Genomic DNA, 16,582 nt, shown 5'->3' on the forward strand with positions numbered 1-16,582 from the left:
TAGGAACTTCGCCTGGCGGTGTTCCGTAGGTAATTCTCACGGAACAGCGGCTTTCACGTGGCGGAGTACATTGTCTCCATTCAGGCTTCCATAATGTTGTAGATACCACACGCTACTCCTACGGGGAGGCTTCGAAAACATGGCCGCTTACTCACACATTTCTGAGGACATTTTTTTGGTAATTCTTATAGGCGTCCTTAACAGACCTTCACGTTGTTCTGCCGAATTCGGTAAGTTAGAATTTTCGGCAGAACGCCTTCTTTGAATGAATTTCTCCGGGCGCAGGTGACGTCCTGATGTGTAATGAAGGCAGCACCTGGTAGAGATATCCCGGCTCAGGCACTGCCGAGGACACCTCAGGAGGAGGTCAGAGGTCAGGGACGGTGAGGGCCTCCCTTTGGCTTTCCCAATATGGCGGCGCCCAGTGAGGAGGTGAGCTGCGAGGATTTCACGGAGTTTCAGGTGAGTGGGGGAGCCGGTAGGTGGGCGGTGAGGGGGGATGGTGGGAGGAGGGGAGGGGGAGGTCTCATATACACACCGGGCCAGGCTGACCAATGAATTCCCTCCATAGTGTGACCTCCAACCGGCTGCCCTCTCTACCAACCACCTGACAGCACTGCAGCTGGGGGGCCCAACCCTGCACAGGGGCCCCTAATATCCTCCTCATTCAGGGGGCAGCCTGAGACCCGGGAACTACAACTCCCAGCATGCCTGGACTGACATCACTGCCAGCACTTTATATTACATTCCTGGGAAGGGGACATCACCGTCAATGCTGGGGGGAGGGGAGCGTATGGGACGGTAAGGTCTGCGGGGGCCACAGATCACAATGACCATTCATACAAAGGGTTAACTGCTGTATGTGGGGGCGGGGAGGATAGACCTAAACACACCCCTAGAACTGTGACTGCGCTGTCACCGACTGTACTGACAACCTGAGCCGGTAGGAGGGGCTTCTGATGATGTCATAAGGAGCTCCTGACGATGTCAGCACAGTGCTGCATGATCAGAAGCCCCTCCTACTGTCACCATTAAAGTGTCCACTCCCTGAGTGTATGGGGGGGAGATCCCATTCATATACCTTAGGAAGTCATTAACTACTTCAAAACCGCACACTTTATTTTGCAAATAAGTAATTTTTCTCCTTCACTAATGGGCACTGATGAGGCGGGATTGATAAGCCCTGATGGGGAGGGACTGATGGGCACTGATGAGGCTTTGCTCATGAAGCGGTACTAATGAGGCTGTACTGAAGGGCAGTAATGAGGCGGTCTTGATGGGCTCTGATGAAGCTGTACTGATGGCCACCAATGAGGTGGTACTGATGAAGCTGTACTGATGGCCACCAATGAGGTGGTACTGATGAGACTGTACTGATGGCCACCAATGAGGTGGTACTGATGAGACTGTACTGATGGGCACTAATGGGGTGGTACTAAAGAGAAGGGACTGATTGGCACTGATGAGGCAGCACTCATGGGCAGTGATGAGGCTGTACTGATGGTCACCAATTAGGTGGTACTGATAAGGCTGTACTGATGGGCACTGATGAGGTTTTACTGATGAGAAGGGACTGATGGGTACTATTTAGTAGAGACTGATGGGCACTGTTGAGGCTGTACTGATGGGCACTGATGAGGGGGCACTGATGGACAGTGACCAGGCTGTACTGATGGGCACTGATGAGGTTGTACTGATGAGAAGGGACTGATGGGTACTATTGAGGAGAGACTGATGGGCACTGATAAAGGGGTACTGATGAGAAGGGACTGATGGGTACTAATGAAGAGAAACTGATGGGCACTGATGAGGTGGTTCTGATGGGCACTGATGAGGCTGTACTGATGGGCACTGATAAAGGGGTACTGATGAGAAAGGACTGATGGGTACTAATGAAGAGAAACTCATGGGTACTGATGGGCACTGATGAGGTGGTAATAATGGTCACTGATGAGGCTATACTGATGGGCACTGAAGAAGTGGGACTGATGAGCACTAATGGGCACTGATGAGGCGGTGTTCACACAGCCATTGAGGAAGAGTGGACCAACATTTCTCAGGCGGCCAGGCCACAATCACCAACCTGATCACCTCTATGCCAAGGAGATGTGTTGCACTGCGTGAGGCAAATGGTGGTCACACCAAATACTGACTGGTTTTCGGACCCCCCAATACAGTAAAACTGCACATTTTAGAGTGGCCTTTTATTGTGGCCAGCCTAAGGCACTCCTGTGCAATAATCATGCTGTCCAATCAGCATATTGATATGTCACACCTGTGAGGTGGATGGATTATCTCGGCAAAGGAGAAGTGATCAATAACACAGATTTACACAGATTTGTGAACAATATTGGAGAGAAATCGGCCTTTTGTATACATAGACAAAGTCTTCGATCTTTGAGTTCAGCTCATGAAAAATGGGGGCAAAAACAAAAAAGTGTTGCGTTTATAATTGTGTTCAGTGTATTTATTTGTGATTCTGCACTTCCAGGTAGGGGGCGCACTGCACTGCTTCTGCTGTGATTAATTACAATAAAAGGTGATCAGCAGGTGTCAGCCAACCCACTGATCGGCCAGGAACACAGAACAGAGCTCTGCCTATGTAAACAAGGCAGAGCTCTGTCCTGTCAGCGGGCGATGTGCTGGATTTTGTTTCCCTGCAAAGCACATCCCTTCGTGAAAACTCCTCTGTGTACTCCCAAAACACTGGTTAGGCACACATTTAACCCTTTGATCGCCCAAGATGTTTAACCCCTTCCCAGCCAGTGTCATTAGTACAGTGACAGTGCCAGTGCATATTTTTAGCACTGATCACTGTATTAGTGTCGCTGATCTCCAAAGAGTGTCAAAAGTGTCAGATTGTCCGCTGCAATGTCGCAGTCCCGCTAGATGTTGCTGAGCACCACCATTACTAGTAAACATTTTTTAAATATTTTTAATTTTTGCGCAAACCAATCAATATACGCTTATTGGGATTTTTTTCCCCCAAAAAATATGTAGCAGAATACACATTAGTCTAAATTTATAACGACAGTTATTTATTTTTTTTTGGCAATGTTTTATAGCAAAAAAAAAAAATAAATAAAAAAAATATATATATATAAATTTTTTTTTTTTTTTATTTATATCACAAAAAAATGAAAAATGCAGAGGTGATCAAATACCACCAAAAGAAAGTTCTATTTGTTGTAAAAAAAATGATATCAATTTCATTTGGGTACAGCGTTGCATGACTACGCATTTATCAGTTAAAGTAGCGCAGTGCTGAATGACAAAAAATGGCCTGGTCATGAAGGTGGTTAACCCCTCCGTGACCACTCTATAGCAGAATGAGGGACTGGAGTGACATCTTACATCTTCCTTCCTTTTGCTTTAAAAAAAAAAAAAATTAATTTGTTAAAAAAAAAAAGAAAAAATAATATTTATATATATATATATATATATATATATTTACATAGTTACATAGTTACATAGTAGGTGAGGTTGAATAAAGACGATAGTCCATCCAGTTCAACCTGTGTAGGTGTGTGTGGCTGTAATCATCTCACATACCCCTGAATGTTCTGATCCTTGAGATGTAAGTCTAAGAGTCTTTTGAAAGCCACCATACTACCCGCAGAAACCACCTCTTGTGGTAGACAATTCCACAATCTTGTAGCCCTAACAGTAAAGAACCCCCCACGTTGCCTGAGGTTAAAACGCTTCTCCTCTAATCGCATTGTATGCCCTCGAGTCCTCATGCAATTCCTTAGAATGAACAGCTTTTTTTCTAAGCTGAGATCCCCATTAAGATATTTATAAATTGCTATCATGTCCCCCCTCAGGCGTCTCTTCTCCAGGGAAAATAAATCGAGCGATTGCAGACGCTCTTCATAATTAAGGTCCTCCAATCCCCTAATCAGTTTAGTTGCCCTTCTCTGGACTCTCTCCAGCTCCAACACATCCCTCCTGAGGACTGGTGACCAGAACTGGACAGAATACTCCAGATGCGGTCGGACCAGAGTTTTATAAAGTGGAAGGATTATAGTTTTATCTCTGGAATACATCCCTTTCTTTATGCATGCTAATACTCTGCCGCTTGACATTGCATGCTGTTTCCTAATCTATCATCAACCAAGACTTCCAGATCCTTCTCCATTTATGATTCCCCCAAGGGTTCTCCCCATAAAGTGTATTGTGCTTTTATGTTTTTAGTCCCCAAGTGCAAAACCTTACACTTCTCCACGTTAAACCTCATTTGCCATGTCTTTGCCCACTCCGTTATTTTGTCCAGGTCATTCTGTAGGATATCTGCTTCATGCTGTGCAGTTATTGCCCTGCCCAATTTTGTGTCATCTGCAAAAACTGATATTGAACTACTGATCCCGTCCTCAATGCTGTTTATGAATAAATTGAACAAGGTTGGTCCCAGGACTGAGCCCTGGGGGACCCCGCTTACCACCCCAGACCAGTCTGAGTATGCGCTGTTTATTACCACTCTTTGGACCCGCCTTTTTAGCCAGTTCCATATCCAAGAGCAAACCCTGCTGTCGATACCTGCAGACCTTATTTTATAAATTAAGCGCTTGTGGGGAACTGTATCAAACGCCTTAGCGAAATCCAAGTACACCACATCCACTGGTCTGCCCCTATCTAGCTCACAGCTCACCTCCTCGTAGAATGTTAGGAGATTGGTTTGACAAGAACGCCCATTTGTAAACCCGTGCTGATTACTGCTGAAGATGTTGTTGTCTTCAGCAAACTCTACGATATAGTCCCTTATCATCCCCTCCAGAAGTTTACATACTATTGATGTCAAGCTGACTGGCCTATAATATATATATATATATTTTTTTTTTTTTTTGCTTTTAAAGGTAAAGGAGAGATTTGGGTGTTTTTTTTTTTTTTTTTTTTTTTTTTCTTTACCCCCTGATCTTAAAATAAAGAGGACCTGTCCTCTTTATTTCAATTACAAGGGATGTTTACATTCTTTGTAATGGGGAAAAAAAAAAAAAATAAAGAAACAGGACACTGTAAAAATGAAAAGTAAAATAAGGAAAAAAAAATGTAAAGCTCCCATCCCTTCGCACGGCGTTCAAACCACACGTGAGATATCACTGCGATCGTTGGAGCGAGAGCAATAATTCTAGAGCTAGACCCCAACTCAAAAATGGTAACCTGTTAAATGTTTTAAAGTGTCACCTGTGGAGGTTTTTAAGTACCGCAGTTTGTCTCCATTCCATGAGCGTCTGCAATTTGAAAGCTGACATCTTAGTTGTCATTGATTTGGCATAACATCATCTTTCACATTTTACAAAAAAAAACAAAAATGTGGGTTTAATTTTTTTTTTTTTTTTTTTTAATTCATTAAATTTGTCTTTTTTCCAAAAAAAAAATGGTGTGTGTGTGTGTGTGTGTGTGTGTGTGTGTGTGTATATATATATATATATATATATATATATATATATATATATAAAAAAAATAATTTGTGTGTATAGAATAAAATGTTTGGAGGTTCTAAGTAATTTTCTAGCAAATAAATAAATGCTGATATAAACTTTTAAACAAAAAAAATTCAGAAAAGGCCGGGTCAGCAGACCTGGAAGAACCACAACCTCGAAATGCAGCCCCCACACTGGTCAGACTGGTTTGCTTCTGCATGTTGGGTCTCTGGTTACTGAGTCCGGTCTTCAAGAATAGAAGGAATGCCATCACACCTGTTCTTGAAGTCCGACCAATAAATGCTGAGCGTTCTAACTCCTCCCACAACACAAAAAAAGGTTCTGATCGGTTATCCAAAATCCACCCAGCTGGGGGCCTTAGTGTCCAGAGCTGTATGATAATATTGTGTGACTGTGGGGGGACATAAGAGTGTAAGCTCCTCTGGTACAGAGACTGATGTGACTGGCTCAGTGTTCTCTGTACAGGACGGCTGTGATTTGGTCATAATGGGACTGACCAGCTCTTTGGTGTATCAGTTGCTATGTACACTATATTACCAAAAGTATTGGGACGCCTGCCTTTACACTCACATGAACTTTAATGGCATCCCAGTCTTAGTCCGTAGGGTTCAATATTGAGTTGGCCCACCCTTTGCAGCTATAACAGCTTCAACCCTTCTAGGAAGGCTGTCCACAAGGTTTAGGAGTGTCTATGGGAATGTTTCACCATTCTTCCAGAAACGCATTTGTGAGGTCAGGCACTGATGTTGGATGAGAAGGCCTGGCTCGCAGTCTCCACTCAAATTCATCCCAAAGGTGTTCTATCAGGTTGAGGTCAGGACTCTGTGCAGGTCAGTCAAGTTCCTCCACCCCAAACTCTCTCATCCATGTCTTTATGGACCTTGCTTTGTGCACTGGTCCAAATTATTTGGTGGAGGGGGGATTATGGTGTGGGGTTGTTTTTCAGGGGTTGGGATTCACCCCTTAGTTCCAGTGAAGGGGTCAGCATACCAAGACATTATGGACAATTTCATGCTCCCAACTTTGTGGGAACAGTTTGGGGATGGCCCCTCCCTGTTCCAACACGACTGCACACCAGTGCACAAAGCAAGGTCCATAAAGACATGGATGAGCGAGTTTGGGGTGGAGGAACTTGACTGACCTGCACAGAGTCCTGACCTCAACCCGATAGAACACCTTTGGGATGAATTTGAGTGGAGACTGAGAGCCAGGCCTTCTCATCCAACATCAGTGCCTGACCTCACAAATGCGCTTCTGGAAGAATGGTCAAACATTCCCATAGACACACTCCTAAACCTTGTGGACAGCCTTCCTAGAAGAGTTGAAGCTGTTATAGCTGCAAAGGGTGGGCCAACTCAATATTGAACCCTACGGACTAAGACTGGGATGCCATTAAAGTTCATGTGTGTGTAAAGGCAGGCGTCACAATACTTTTGGTAATATAGAGTATTTTACAGTATAATGTCTGTGTGATGTGACGCTCCCTCCTTGCTGTGTCCTCTGTACAGGAAATCCTCCGGCTGATGAGGACGATCGACGATCGCATCGTTCATGAACTGAACACCACCGTCCCCACCATCTCCTTCGCTGGGAAGGTCGACGCCGGCCAGACCTGCAAACAGCTCTACGAATCTGTGAGTGAGAACCTGATTACTATACAGATCCCGACAATAGTCTTCTGTTTTTGAAAAAAAAAGTAATTGTAACCAAAGTTGAGGCTTAGGAGGTTCTTCTCCAGGATCCTAAACACTGATCTGTTTCCTATACGCTGCCTATGGTTCCTATACAGTACTTGAAAAAGTATTCACACCCCTTAAAATTTTCCACATTTTGTCATGTTGCAACCAAAAACGTAAATGTATTTTATTGGGATTTTATGTGATAGACCGACACAAAGTGGCTCATAATTGTGAAATGGAAGGAAAATGATAAATGGTTTTCAACATTTTTTACAAATAAATATGTGAAAAGTGTGGCTGCATTTGTATTCACCCCCCTGAGTCAATACTTTGTAGAACCCCCTTTCCCTGTAATTACAGCTGCAAGTCTTTTTGGGGATGTCTCTACCAGCTTTGCACATCTAGAGAGGGACATTTTCGCCCATTCTTCTTTGTAAAGTCGCCCAAGCTCTATCAGATTGGATGGAGAGCGTCTTAACAGCAATTTTCAAGTCTTGTCACAGATTATCAATGTGATTTGGGTCTGGGCTGTGACTGGGTCATTCTAACACATGAATATGCTTTGATCTGAACCTTTCCATTGTAGCTCTGGCTGTATATTTCGGGTCGTTGTCCGGCTGGAAGGTGAACCTCCACCCGAGTCCCAAGTCTTTTACAGACTCTTACAGGTTTTCTTCTAAGATTGCCCTGTATTTGGCTCCATCCATCTTCCCATCAACTCTGACCAGCTTCCCTGTCCCTGCTGAAGAAAAGCATCCCCACAACATGATGCTTCACCACCATGTTTCACAGTGGGGATGGGTTGTTCAGAGAGATGTGCAGTGTTAGTTTTCCCCCACACAGCGTTTTGCTTTTAGGCCAAAAAGTAGAATTTTGGTCTCATCTGACCAGAGCACCTTCTTCCACATGTTTCTGTGTCCCCCACATGGCTTCTCACAAACTGAAAATGAGACTTCTTATGGCTTCCTTTCACCAATGGCTTTCTTCTTCCACTCTTCCATAAAGGGCAGATTTGTGGAGGGTATGGCTAATAGTTGTCCTGTGGACAGATTCTCCCGCCTGAGCTGTGGATCTTTGCAGCTCCTCCAGAGTTCCCATGGTTCTCTTGGCTTCTTCTCTGAGGAATGCTCTCCTTGCCCGGCCGGTCAGTTTAGGTGGACGGCCATGTCTTGGTAGGTTGGCAGTTGTGCCATACTCTTTCCATTTTCCGATGATGGATTGAACAGCGCTCCGTGAGATGTTCAAAGCTTGGGATATTTTTTTATAACCTAACCCTGCTTTACACTTCTCCACAACTTTATATCTGACCTGTCTGGCGTGTTCCTTGGCCTTCATGATGCTGTTTTGTTCACCAAGGTTCTCTAACAAACCTCTGAGGGCTTCACAGAACAGCTGTATTTATACTGAGATTAAATTACACACAGGTGGACTCTATTTACTAATTAGATGACTTCTGAAGTCAATTGGTTCCACTGGATTTTAGTTAGGGGGATCAGATTAAAGGGGGGTGAATACAAATGTACTCCACACTTTTCACATATTATTTTTTTTTTTTTTGTAAAAAAATGTTTGAAAACATTTATCTTTTTCTTTTCGCTTCACAGTTCTGTGCCACTTTGTGTCGGGTCGATCACAAAAAAAATCCCAATAAAATCCATTTACGTTTTTGGTTGTAACATGACAAAATGTGGAAAAATTTTAAGGGGTATGAATACTTTTTCAAGTACTGTACAGGAACCATAGGCCACTTTGTGTCGGTCTATCACAAAAAAAAAATGACAAATGTGGAAAATTGCAATAAAAAAAATTTCAAGGGGGTATGAATACTTTTTGCAGGCACTGTATGTCTGGGGCAGTCTGGGTGTGAGGATGTTACATTTGTGTTTTCAGGTCTGCAAACCTGCTGCAGCCATGATGAGGCTGTCCATCCATCCATCTATCCATCCCTCCATCGGACTCCACATTATAATACAGAACCGGAGAGACAGAGGAGCCCGCATTGGACTCCTCACAAAGGAGAGGCACTGCAGCCTCATCTTGGAGAATTAGCTCTTCCGGTGTAATAAGCCGAGTCTACTTCAATCCCCTCTTCCCCCCACCCTCACCCCCACACTCTTTCCCCTGCAGCTTTCTGGGACATGTCAAAGGTCCAGAAAGCTTCAGGACCAATTAACCACTTTACCACCGGAGGATTTTGCTGTCTTACGTCCAGGCCTCTTTTTGCGATTCGGCACTGTGCAACTTTAACTGACAATTGCGCGGTCGTGCGACGCCGTACCCAAACAAAATTTACGTCCTTTTTTTCCCACAAACAGAGCTTTCTTTTGGTGGTATTTGATCACCTGTGCAATTTTTACTTTTTACGCTATGAACAAAAAAAGAGCGTTTATTTTGAAAAAATAACAATATTTTTCACATTTTTTTTTTTTTATATGAAATTCCCCCCCAAAAAAATGTAAAAATCAAAATTTTTTTAAATTTTGGCCAATTTGTTTTCTGCTACCTATGTTTGGTAAAAAAAATCATAATAAGCGTATTTTGATTGGTTTGCGCAAAAGTTATTGCGTTTACTAAGGGAAAGATTTCTGTCATTTTTGGTGTTTTTTTTTTTTTTTAACGCGTAATGGCGGCGATCTGCGATTCTTGCGACATTGCAGCGGACAGATCGGACCCTTGACTGACATTTTTGACACTTTTGGGGGTTCCAGTGACATTACTACAGTAATCAGTGCTATACATATGCACTGTTACTGTAAAAATGACACTGGCAGGGAAGGGGTTAACTTTTATTGGAGAGGGAGGGGTTAATGTATGCCTGGTGCTTACTGACGTGTGTGGGGGAGGTGACTGAGTGACACAGGGACAGATCGCAGTGTTCAGCTATGAACACTGCAATCTGTCACTCCTTGTCACTGAGGAGATCCGCCTGCTTTGTTTACACAAGCGGGCGGATCTCCAAACTAGATTCCCCGACGATCGGGGAAGAGCGGCGGCGATCGCCGCCGCTCCTCCCCTGGCCCGACTCCCGCTGCGACTGAAAACAGCAGGAGCGAGCCTCCGGCGGCACGCGCGCTGCCCACAAGGGGCGGAGTCCAGCGACGTAGGTCTACGTCGCTGGACGATAACGAGCCACATTGCTGCAGTAGCAGCAATGTGAGTGGGGGTAAAGAGGTTAAATGGTGCAGCACGGCTCACACATGCGCAGTGAGCAGCCGGCTGTGAAGCCACAAGCAGTCACAGCCGGCTGCCCACAGTTAGTATGGCGGGGATGGAAGCTCCATTAGGATGTCGCTGGATCCTGGGGCAGGTCGGTGTTCCCCCTTAATGACCAGACCATTTTATGCGATCTACCACTACGTTACTTTAACGGAAAATTGTGCCACTATGCGACACTGTACCCAAATAAAATGTAAGTCCTTTTTCCCCACAAATACAGATTTCTTTTGGTGGTATTTGATCACCTGTGCATTTTTTTTTTTTTTTTTTTTTTTTTTTTTTTTTGCGCTAAAAACAAAAAAAAAAAAAAGCAACAATTCTGGGAAAAAAAAAACTATTTTTTACATTCTGCTATTTAACATTCCAAAAAAAATTTTTTTAAAAATCAAAAATTTTCATCATTTTAGGCCAATTTGTATTCTGCTACATATTTTTGGTAAAAAAAAAAAATCCCAATAAGTGTATAATAATTTGTTTGAATAGGGATTTATTTTCCCCTTTTTTTCTTATTTTGTTCCTGTGAGAACTACAATCATTTGTCGGACTGGGTGACGAATTGGATAATATAGATCCTTAGGGTCCCCCCAGTCTGGCCAGCGAGCGCGTTCAGAACGCAGCTCAATGCTAGGTCAGCCGCAACATAGCCCCACTGGACAGGGGCTGGAATGCAAGGTAAACATCTCGCGAGGACACGTATGAACTGGCTTCGGCCTGAGTCTCAGTGTTTCCTCCTGGCCGACAGCACCCCACATTCCGATGGAGTGTTGTCCACTCTCCGGAGCAGTGCCTAGCCTGTTCCTGGAGTGGGGAGTAGCTGCCCCCCCACTACTGGGTTGGACGCAGGCCCCTCCCCTGAGATGATCGGACCTCTGGGTTCCCCTCCCCCCCCCCCCCAGTCTCTAAAATTTCAGTCACTGTGGGTCTTTCGGACCCAGCCATTGGCTCCCGCTGCTGTCAATCAAATCCAGTGACACTGGGGTGGGGCCAAGTCCCACTGTCTGTGTCAATGGATGCAGCAGCGGGACACGGGTGCCCCAGGGAAAGCCGCTTTCCATGGGGGCACCCGATGAAGAGAAGGGGCACCCCAGAAGAAGAGGATCGGGGCTGCTTCATGCAAAATCATTACATAGAGCAGGTAAGTATAACATGTTTTGTTAATTTTTTTATTAAAACAAAAAAACAAGGGTTTACAACCCCTTTTAAAGATCGTAAAGCTAGTCACAGCCAGAAACCTAGCATTTTCAGCAGTCTCTGTATGAAATCTTTACCTTATTTCAAGGGCTACAGCAACATTGCCCTCTGAAGAGCAATCCACAGTGGGTTGCTTTTTAGAAGGCATCGTGTCGTCTCCTCATTACCTGTTGTAACCCCTAAAAACCTGAACCACCGTTACATAAATCTTTCCTGCAGTTAGTAAATGCGATAACTTTTGCGCAAACCAATCAAAATATTCTTTTTGCGATTTTTACATAAATATGTAGCAGAAAACAAACTAGCCTAAAATGTCAAACAAAAAAAATGTATTTTTTTTTTTTTTTTTTGAGAATGTTCTATAGCAAAAAGTGAAAAATATGTTGTTTTTTTTTTTTTTTTCAGAATTGTCGCTCTTTTTTTGGTTTATAGCGCAAAAAATAAAACTTGCAGAGGTTATCAAAAACCCCCAAAAGAGAGCTCTGTTTGTGGGAAGGAAAAGACATCAATTTTATTTGGGTACAGTGTCGCACGACCGCGCAATTGTCCGTTAAAGTAACGCAGTGCCGAATCGCAACATATGGCCTGGTCATTAAGGGGGAAATACTTCCGGTCCAGAAGTGGTTAAGTAGCTTAACTGAAGTTGGTATTGGCCTAATGATGCCTGAAAATGGAACTCAGACTGGGGGAGGGAGGGGCAGTACTGGGGGCCAATCAGGAACATGTAAGTTGGAAAAGAACCAGTTTATTACATGCGTTTGACAGTAGTTTGCATGGCGTTCCTTTTTTTTTTTTTTCTCTCTTCTTAGACTAACAGTGACTTTATCCTCTGATTGCGGGTATATACAGTGCATAGTGGCATTCTTAGATTGCTGATATTCTCTTCCATTCTCTCTCCTTCTCCCAGTTGCGGGAAGCTCACAACTCCCGGGAGAAAACAATAAAGAATTGTATCACTCAGTCATCCACCAATGTGAACCGACTGCAGGAGGCGAGGAGGAAGGACTCCGACAATTTACCGCTAATTAAACAGCTCAGGAAAGAGCAGACTAAGGTGAGCTCTGCGGTGGTCGCCTTTCATCCCTGCGCTGGGTATACCGCCTGCCATCATCTCTGTACATTATAATCTGCACAGCTGGGGGGCCATTCATATGGAAATACAAATTTCCATATTTATTGTTGGGTTTTTCTCTTCGAGAATAAAGGAAAGACACAACACTAAAATAGATACAAACCCTAGCTGCATGCTGTGAACCCAATGTTGCAGCGCTGCTTAAAACAATAAGTAAAAATGGTAAAATAAATATGTAAACTTGTGCCAATGTGCAAATCTCGCAAGATCACGTAATAAATACTTCAAATTCATACATAAAATATCAAATTCATATTAAATCATAAAGTCCATCAAAGTGCAGATAAGGTGCTCCTGTGCTTACTGTGTACATGGATGGGGATGATCCCCCTGTGATTTTCTACTTACCACAATACGCTCGGTATACAGCATACAATGATGTCTTGCAGTATAGTCACAGTATTCTCTGACAACCTGGAATCCGTAATTGAGTTGGTGAAATCCTTAATGGTGGTCCTTAAAGCATCGCCGAGTTCCAACACTCGGTTGTAGTCCTATTCCCTATGGATCGCCTCAGCGCCCACATCAAACAGCGGCTACCACAGGAGATTCACTTACCGACATACATCCTAGCTGCATGCTGTTTAGATTGCTCTGTACTACTCAGTGTAACATACTTAGATGGAAAAAATTAGTGCTAATCACTAATACACCCACGCTAAGGACCAATATATTGTGCCAAAAGAGGACTTCCTCTATCTATTATTAAACCTTAACCAACAAAATAAGGTGATTACAAAAAACGATTCCGTCAAATGTGAAAATTGATTTAAGTAAAGCCCCGTACACACATACCGATTGTCGGCCGCAAATATTCGGCCGCCGACCGATCGGCCGATTGTCGGCTTGTTAGTAGGATGCTTCCGACAGCCGACAGCGCATTTTCGGCCGAACAGAATTTGTCCTGCAGGCATTAAAATTTTTGTATGCCGACAACAGAACGGCCGATTGTTCGCCAGTCAGTACAGATTTCGGGCGACAATCGGCAGATTTGCAAGACTGGGCATGCTCAGAGAAGAAAAAAGACACAGAAAGTTAACCATCACATGACATCACTTCTGCAGTCGGCTGTTGTTGGCCGACAAAATTCGTGTGCAGTCTTTTGCAGTTTTCAGCGGACAGGACAGCCCTGGACAAAAGACGGCCGATCGTTCGGCCGACGATCGGTACGTGTGTACGGGGCTTAAGTATGTGAGCAGCACCCCAAAAGAATGTGGACCACGCCCAGTATTAGGTAAACCAAGGAGTATAGACCGTGCCTCAAACAAAATAGTGTATACCCAAAAAAAGCATAAAAGTGCATAAAGTGATTGTTTAAGATTGGGATCATTGATTATAGCATATGGTTTTCAATCACTTTATGCACTTTTATGTTTTTTTGGGTATACACTATTTTGTTTGAGGCACGGTCTATACTCCTTGGTTTACCTAACATACTTAGATGCCATGTGTTTTGAATTTTATAAAAAAAAAAAAAAATTTCACCCTTTTTCCCATCTCAGTGACAGGTGGATTTAGATTTATTTATTTTACCAAAAAAAGAGCAGAGGCCACATCCTCTTACTGCCTTGAAGCTGACGGGAATTTTATAGTTGCTTATGCATCATAAAATGAGGGGTAAATAGTAAAACCTGTGCGTGTGATAACTGTAATAGGTCCGTTCTCACATTTGTAGAGGGTGTTTTCATTTTTTTTTTTTTTTTGCATCTCAGGAACAGGAGGTGAAGGGTTATCAACCCTTCCCTACTCCCATTTAAAACCTAAAATAAATGGCTGTACATACACTAATGTATTTTGCCAGCTTTCTAATACTTGTGTTAAGCTTGGTCCATTAGGCTAGGTTTAAACACTGAGGCCAAATTGCTTCATCTCTGATAAAGCGTTCTGCGTCCAGATCACTTTTCAGAGGCGTTTGCACAGGCGGTGTGGAGTTGATATGACGCTTCCTCTCTGCCTGTTTGAACCCATAAATGCCACACCAACACACCACAACTGTATGCCTCTGCTTGAATAGCAGCGGTACTGCCCACCTAATGTAACAAGGCAATATTTTCCTATTGGGTTGAAGCAAAGCATTGTGACTGCAGTATGTGAACACTCCTGTCCGCTGTTTTTGCCGTTGGGTTGGGGTGGGGGGGGGGGGGGTGCAGTTCTGATGTCTTCCAACAGGGGTTCCCTTCCTTCATGGAACTGTTAGTGTCCTTCAATTCTCATTGTTTGTCAGGAGGGGGGCGCCCTCTCATCACAAATTCTCCTAATGGATTTGCAGGTGACCTGTAATTCACATTGTCCTCCAGCAGGGGGAGCCCTCTCCTCACACTCTCTCCTCCTGGATCTATTTGATGTTTTGTAATTCCCATTGTCTTCCACCAGGGGAGCCCTGGTAAGAATGTCCTTTTAAAAAGTATGGCTAAAGCTTTTTAGGCCATACTAATTTTCTGGAACACAGGAGAACCCACTGTCAGCTGAAGTCACACAGAGCCTCTTCAGGCTCTGAAAGGATTCCAGACATCTTGTCGGGATCCACCCAGATGCCTGACTGATGACTGGCTCCGGCTCTTAGCGTGCAGCTTGGAGCCAGAGCCAGCTGTACCCGCCCCCTACCTGACACTCCAGTGAGCACTGGAGGGGCTGAGCGGACAGTGGTGATCAACAGTCACTGCTCTCCTTTCCAAGAAGGCCGAGAACTGAGCGATCAGCGGTCATAACATTGCTCAGTTCTCTGTCTTAGAACTAATGTGTGACCGCTGCAGCATAGAGGGAAGTATGGAGGTGGTTGTTTTTGTTTTTCTGTACCCAAACTTCTGCTGTAATTTTTATTATCTTCAGCAGATGCAACCTCTCCTCACACACTTCTACTGGTTCTATTATTGTCCTGTAATGCATATTGTCTTCCAGTAGGGGGACCCCTCTCCTCATATACTCTGCCACTGAATCTATTAGTGTCCTGTAATGCATATTGCCTTCCAGTGGGGGGGGGGGGGGGTCAATCTCCTTACACAACCTCCTACTGAATCTATTAGTGTCCTGTAATGCATATTGTCCTCCAGTAGGGGGACTCCTCTCCTCATACACTCTCCTACTGAACCTATTAGTGCCCTGTAATGCACATTGCCTTCCAGTAGGGGGTCCCCTCTCCTCCTATACTCTCCTACTGAACATATTTGTGTCCTGTAATGCACATTGCCTTCCAGTAGGGGGAGCCATCTCCTCACACAACCTCCTACTAAAAAATCTAAATCCACCTGTCACTGAGATCTTTGTGTCCTGTAATGCACATCGTCCTCCAGTTGGGGGAACCCTCTCCTCACACACTCTCTCCTACTGAATCTATTAGTGTCCTGTAATGCACATTGTCTTCCAGTAGGGGGACTCCTCTGCTCACATACTCTCCTACTGAATCTATTAGTGTCCTGTAATGCACATCGTCTTCCAGTAGGGGGATTCCTCTCCTCACACACACACTCCTACTGAATCTATTTGTGTCCTATAATGCACATTGCCTTCCAGTAGGGGAACTCCTCTCCTCACATACTCTGCTACTGAACCTATTTGTGTCCTGTAATGCACATTGCCTTCCTGTAGGGGGAGCCATCTCCTCACACAACCTCCTACTAAAAAAATCTAAATCCACCTGTCACAGATCTATTAGTGTCCTGTAATGCACATCGTCCTCCAGTAGGGGGAACCCTCTCCTCACACACTCTCTCCTACTGAATCTATTTGTGTCCTGTAATGCACATTACCTTCCAGTAGGGGGACTCTTCTCCTCACATACTCTCCTACTGAATCTATTAGTGTCCTGTAATGCACATTGTCTTCCAGTAGGGGGACCCATCCTCTCACACATCCTCTTACTGAATCTGTTAGTGTCCTGTAATGCACATTATACTTATCTCTCACCTGGAGCGGCATCGACCCCT

The 16,582-nt window shown here is 44.2% G+C and overlaps 1 protein-coding gene across 1 annotated transcript in view; it reads left to right on the forward strand.

The window, feature by feature from the left end:
- MIX23 (mitochondrial matrix import factor 23) overlaps positions 1-16,582 on the forward strand; it is a 487,847-nt gene that overhangs the window by 458,356 nt on the left and 12,909 nt on the right. Inside the window, exons 2-4 of the mRNA XM_082247273.1 lie at positions 395-462; positions 6,950-7,075; positions 12,435-12,581. Of these exons, the coding sequence (XP_082103399.1) occupies positions 412-462; positions 6,950-7,075; positions 12,435-12,581 (324 nt within the window). The 5' untranslated portion in view covers positions 395-411. The remainder of the gene's footprint in view (positions 1-394; positions 463-6,949; positions 7,076-12,434; positions 12,582-16,582) is intronic.

The sequence above is a fragment of the Pelophylax lessonae genome, assembly GCF_965119305.1.
Source record: "Pelophylax lessonae genome assembly, chromosome: 2".
Taxonomy (NCBI): domain Eukaryota; kingdom Metazoa; phylum Chordata; class Amphibia; order Anura; family Ranidae; genus Pelophylax; species Pelophylax lessonae.